The following is a 6,271-nucleotide window of genomic DNA, read 5'->3' on the forward strand; positions in this document are numbered from 1 at the left end:
CAGTCTATCATCGATGGGCATTTGGGTTGGTTCCAGGTCTTTGCTATTGTAAACTGTGCTGCAATGAACATTCGTGTGCATGTGTCCTTATAGTAGAACGATTTATAATCCTTTGGATATATACCCAGTAATGGGATTGCTGGGTCAAATGGAATTTCTATTTCTAGGTCCTTGAGGAATTGCCACACTGTCTTCCAGAATGGTTGAACTAATTTACACTCCCACCCACAGTGTAAAAGTGTTCCTATTTCTCCACATCCTCTCCAGCATCTGTTGTTCCAAATTCTTAAGACTAATAGAAAGAAAACTTCAACATGAGGTAAAATTTTCTTGCAGCTATTTAAAAAATAGTCATCTACAATAAAACTAACTCACCAACTGGATGAGTGATGGGATTCTGCAGGCTGGGAATTACCACAGAGTACGTAGGTGAGCGATAAGAATAAACTGTTGTAGGATTTGTAGTGATGATATTCTGTGTGGTACCAGAAAATACATTGGAAACACTTAGAGGGAAGCGTTTTCGCTTCCCTGGACGAGGCTGATAAACCCAACCTATAGAAGATAAAATACGTTTAAATGTATAGACTCTATTTAGCCTTTATTTTTTTCATATTAAAAATTTAAATTCATATTAAATTTTTTTTCATATTAAAATGCAAAGCACTTTAAAGTTTTTAAAAATAAATTACTGTCTAAAGTATCTCTTCCAACTCCGGGATACTATTTCAGTAAATTACTGCTCCACTGTATATTTTAACATACATATCCAAATAGCTCCTGACTAGTGGCCAGTGTTATAACTCCTAATTGAAAGGAAGAGGGTCAAATGTTTTATAACCAATGACACAGAATAAATCTGTAATAGAGTCAACATCAAAACCGCTATACTTGAATCCCAAAGCTTTTCCTCTACCTTATCAAACAATGCCTCACTATGACATTATTCATCTCCTATTTCCTCACTTTCTGTAAGATACAATTGAATATATCTTACAATGCAATAGTCACTAATGATCAGTCACTATTTTTATGCCTAGTTCAAGAAGAGTCACTCTCCTAGACTTAGCAATCTCCAAGTCCACAAATAACTCAATTTCTTCCAAAGTCAGAGAACAGTGGAACTATGGCATTTGCAGCCGCTGTGTAACCAGAACAATCACTGGTTCCCTATAGTTGCAGCCTCTGACCGTGGTTCCTAGAACCTCTCTGCCAATATTTCAGAAAAAAATTTTGGTCCCACCTTGCATAGTCATGCTGGCCATACACGGTGCATTTTCCCAAACCTAATCCCAATGTTCTCACTGCTGGGGAGAAATCGGACTCATTTCACACTATATCATGATGGGGCTAAATCTATCAATCAGAAAGCAGGACTACATTCTGACAATCACATGTTAAAATGGAATATGGTAATAATCCCTCATTCTCCTTAAGTGTGTACTGCATTTTTTTTCTGTTGCTATCATTTTAACACTTCTATAGTTTACTTGAAAAATTATAGCCTAAAACTTTGGAGATGTACTTTCATTAAATTTATATCTTCATTAAATTTATATCTATCGAAGTCAAACCACAAAAAAAACTGCATGTCTTCTGATTTGTATGGGTTGGTGAATATGAAATCAGATATCCCTTTGCTTAGTTCTATTTAAGGAAACTCACGCCCAGTGTCATTTCAATCATTGTTATAATATTCATTATTCCCTTTATTGTATATATTCAAAAAAAACTATACATTTTTGTCTTTCAATCTCAACCTAACCTAATCTTTAACTAAATAAATTCATTTAAAAGAAGAGGCATTATTTCATTTGATTACCAGGAAATTCCTCTCTGTGCTTTTCTTTAATCTTTTGTGCTTCATCGTAATAAGGTTTCTTTTGTTCTTCACTAAGTTTGTTCCACTCTAACCCGAGCTGGACACTGATTTCTGCATTGTTGGCTGCTGGGTTGGCTTTGGCTAGTGCTGGTCGGTGGATCCTTGCCCAAACCATAAATGCATTCATGGGCCGCTTCACATGACCATTTCTGTCCTTACTGAAGGGAGTATCTGGTATGCCTACATGACAAAAATTAAGAGACTAAATTAATGTGACATACACACACAATTTTAAGGTGAAGTACGCCTCCATCTATACTTATTTTTGAAATATCTGGAGAAAATGTACACTTCTATAACCAAAAAAACCTGCCAGTATTCCAACATTCCTTACAACCCCTGAACTTGCCATACTGAACCGTACTTTAGAATGACTTCCTCAGAGAATAATATTGTTTAAGATATTGGGGAAATAATCAAGTTGAAGACAGTAAATTGCTGGCTTATTACTTCTTTGATCTGTATTATTAATACCTCTAACAATAATTAACATTTGGTTCATTTCCCAATAAAAATATTTTATCATTAAGGAACAGGAACCATGCGTGACTTACTCATGACTATAATCTTAGCTAGGTAGAGGTTCTCTATAAATGTTCATAGCAACTCATCTACATGCTGCTCTAGTGTCCTTTCAAGCAAAAATATTTATAATATTATAATACTATATTAGTTGTATTTTACTACGAAGGTGAAGCTCCTACCACATTGAATCATCAACACTAGTCCTGTGTCCTGGGAGAAAAATTAGAGAAAATAATAAAAATAATTTTGGGGGCCCAGTACAGTGGCTCACACCTGTAATCCCAGCACTTTGTGAGGCCAAAGCAGGTGGATCACCTGAGGTAAGGAGTTGGAGACCAGCCTGGCCGACATGATGGAACCCCATCTCTGCTAAAAATACAAAACTTAGCCACGTATTGTGGTTCATGCCTGTAGTCCCAGCTACTCGTGAGGGTAAGGCATGAGAATTGCTACAACCTGGGAGGCGGAGGTTGCAGTGAGCTGAGATTACACCACTACACTCCAACCTGGACAACAGAGTGAGACTCCATCTCAAAATAATATTAATAATTTTTTGAAAGCCACAGAAGGCAGGCACAATGGCTCACACCTGTAATCCCAGTATTTTGGGAGGCTGAGGCGGAGGACTGCTTCAGCCCAGGAGTTCAGGACCAGCATCTCTTTTTGATAAGATAAAATTAAAAAAAAAACAGTCATAGAGTCAGTTGAAATTTCAACAAAGGAAGTTATCTAAATTCATCTCTCATGTAGTTTATCAAAAATAACTGTCCATACATTTATTATAATATTTTAGGATTACTTAATATAAAAAATTTCTTTAAAACACTAAGGATGAAATACGTAGTATAAAGAAAGCTTTTCCTTTCTTTCCCTTAGAAAATTAAAATAAAGTCTAAAAAATACTCAAGATAAAAGCAACAGGGTAGAGTGGAGGGGAAGAATCAACAAATAAAATTAAAAAAAACAAAGTTAATGAAAATATGAACCAAAGATTAATATGACTTTCCAAGATGTGCACTGGCAAAGCGTCCTGTGTGAACTAAATCTTAAAATAAGAATTTACTAACAATATATTTGGAAATACTGGAGAGAAATAAAAACATCTATTGGTACTTGTTACTGCTATAACTGGTCATTTCTTTAAAAACATTTTTTATAGCTCATTCTACCGTATTCTTTTCAGTATTTCTATAAGTCCTTACCTTTCAGAGGAATAAACACTAAAATATTACATTGAATCACGTATTGTTTTCTGCTAGAAGAATGTTGATTGTTCATTTTTAAAGATAGCCTTCTATCACGCCTGTAATCCCACCACTTTGGGAGGCTGAGGCGGGTGGATCACGAGGTCAAGAGATCGAGACCATCCTGGTCAATATGGTGAAACGCCGTCTCTACTAAAAATACAAAAAATTAGCTGGGCATGGTGGCGCGTGCCTGTAATCCCAGGTACTCGGGAGGCTGAGGCAGGAGAATTGCCTGAACCCAGGAGGCGGAGGTTGCGATGAGCCGAGATGGCGCCATTGCACTCCAGCCTGGGTAACAAGAGCGAAACTACGTCTCAAAAAAAAAAAAAAAAAAAAAAAAAAAGAAGTCTTCTATAATTGGTATAAACTTTCCAGTTTAATTATAACCACTTTTTTCATTAAACACCATTATTTCTTCTATATCTTGATACATATAAAAGTACTGAGCTACTATAATACAATATGTTTAATCTTATTTGTAGCATATAAACTGAGGGCTCTGTGTTGTCTAGCAAGAATACTTCTATTTTTGTGCACAAAAAATTAGTCCTATCTAAATGGGCCTTAAAATAGATTTTTAAAAAAATACTTGAGAATCTTGAAAGTGTTCGTCTATTTTACTGCTACATGTACAAGTCGATCAGAAGTGACACCTGTACAGACTCTGCCCTGAAAAGAATCAGTTCCATGGCTTTACTTTTGTAGTTTAGACTTGGGAACGGCTGACATTATCAGCTATGGGGCAACACAGGCGCAGTTTTCAAAACCAGACTCCCCTGCTGTCTAATACCTGCAGCTGAGGGCAGCACGGTGAGCGGGACATCTTTGGTTTCAATTTTTACAGAAGGCTCCAGTAGGGACTGCATTTTAATAGGCACTGGTGTCAGGGGGACCTTGGTCAATCTTATCAGCTCTGAAGGCGGAGCTCCCTGAAACTGGATCCGGGCCCCAGGGGAAATGGTGTGGAGAGTCAAAGGGATCCTGAGGTCTTGCTGGTGCGGCCCAAAGGCACCGGACGGCGGGGCCAGGATGACCTCTGCGCTGCCATGAACCAGGCCACTGGACGCGGGCTCGGCGCGGAGCCTGCAGTCCTCCAGGAGTCTCTCGGGTTCCTCCATTTTGATCACACCTTCTAGGGTGGCCGCCGGGCTTTTGCCTTCCCCGCCTTGCATTGCGTCCCGCATGACCTCCTCCGCCTCCAGCTTGCCCTTCTCGTTCCCTCCGAAGTAGTCGAGGGCGGACCCGGGGCCTTCCACCTTGACCGCCCTGGAGGCTCTAGGGCCGGTCTCCACCGCCCCCTGAGGCCCCACCGACGGGTCCAGGCCAGGCCCCAGCTCCTGCTTCCCGGCCTTGACATGTAGCACCCGCGGCTGCACCGGGCGCAACTCGTGCCTGAAGGGGGCGCCCTCGGACGCGGCCGGCGACGGCAGAAGCAGCAGGTCAGGCCTGAACTGCAGCAGCCGCGCCTGCGCGGGCGAGGCAGCGGCGTCTTTGTCCCCGGCCTGAGGCTGTGGTAACAGCAACACCTGCTCCGGGTTCACCTGCACCAGCCGCTGCGCCGCTGACTGTAAGCCGGACGACGCGGCCTCCCCGCACGAGGAAGCCAGTGTCGCAATGGCGGCCACGCCCGGTGTGGGCGGCGACGGAGGGGGCTCCCCGACCGCTGCCCAAAAGGAGGCGCCCTCGACCGGCAGCGGGGGCGGAGCGGGACGCAACGGACGCGGTAGAGGGACCTGCAGCAGTTGGCGCGGCTGAGGCGGCGGCTCCGGCCTGGCTCTCTCCATGGGGGAGGGGGACAGGGCCTAGCCCCGGCCGGGATTGTGAGCTCAGCCGTTTGTTGGCTACCTTCCCACTCCTCCTTTCGGTTAAGACCCTTCGAAGGCCTTTGCTACCCAGAACCCTACGCGGTTCAAAACGCAGCTCTCTGTCTCGGCTCCACCCAATCACAAATGACAGATACCCTCGGATGGCCAATCACAGGCGGGTTCTTCTGGCTCTTCCTGGGCCCTACTCTCGCCTGGTGCTGAGTCCTCGAATCACCCGCAATGGCGGGAGCCATGGCACGTGTTGTCCATTTTTCTCCCTGTTCTGACTCTTCTCTTCCGGAGTTCTCTTCTGGCCGTTGTCCTTAGCTATCAACCCCGCCTGCTCGGAGTTGTGACAATGGGGTTGCCCAGGAAACCTTGAGCTTCCATGCCGCTGACGTCCAGGGAATAAAGTCTTGGGTGCGGCTTTGTGCACGCACTTTGTGTGGACTGAGTACATTGTCTGCCCTAAGTATCACCAGGGCTTTCAAATCTTTGCCAAGGGAGAATGGGGAAGATTTTGCAACTTATCAATAACCCATTAGCTGATTTTGCTGGGGAGGGTCTTCGACTTTGTGTGATTCTTCTGCTAAAGTTTCGATTAATCACCAGGCCCTGTGGCCCTGTTTCCGGGATATTATACATCCCAAATTAATCCGCTTCTTTGTGTCTCTACTGCCATTACCCTGTTCCAGGCTCCCACCATCTTTCACTGGGATACTGCCATAGCCCTGTAAATAGTCTCCCTGCTTGTCACCCCTGCACTACACACCAGTACCAGTGATCTTTTGAAAACACAAATCTAAGGTTGT

At 43.2% G+C, this 6,271-nt stretch overlaps 1 protein-coding gene across 2 annotated transcripts in view; it reads right to left on the bottom strand.

The window, feature by feature from the left end:
• The window catches only part of SOX30 (SRY-box transcription factor 30), a 29,762-nt gene extending 24,324 nt beyond the window's left edge, over positions 1-5,438 (bottom strand). For both annotated transcript variants that reach the window (XM_012455566.2, XM_012455568.2), the window contains exons 1-3: positions 4,445-5,438; positions 1,823-2,062; positions 376-555 (exon numbers count right to left, since the gene is read on the bottom strand). In XM_012455566.2, the coding sequence (XP_012310989.2) occupies positions 376-555; positions 1,823-2,062; positions 4,445-5,438 (1,414 nt within the window). The remainder of the gene's footprint in view (positions 1-375; positions 556-1,822; positions 2,063-4,444) is intronic.
• Between the last annotated feature and the right edge of the window lie 833 nt (positions 5,439-6,271).

This window comes from Aotus nancymaae, unplaced genomic scaffold (genome assembly GCF_030222135.1).
Source record: "Aotus nancymaae isolate 86718 unplaced genomic scaffold, 86718_ANA_hifiasm-v0.15.2.pri h1tg000015l_0, whole genome shotgun sequence".
In the NCBI taxonomy this organism is placed as follows: Eukaryota; Metazoa; Chordata; class Mammalia; order Primates; family Aotidae; genus Aotus; species Aotus nancymaae.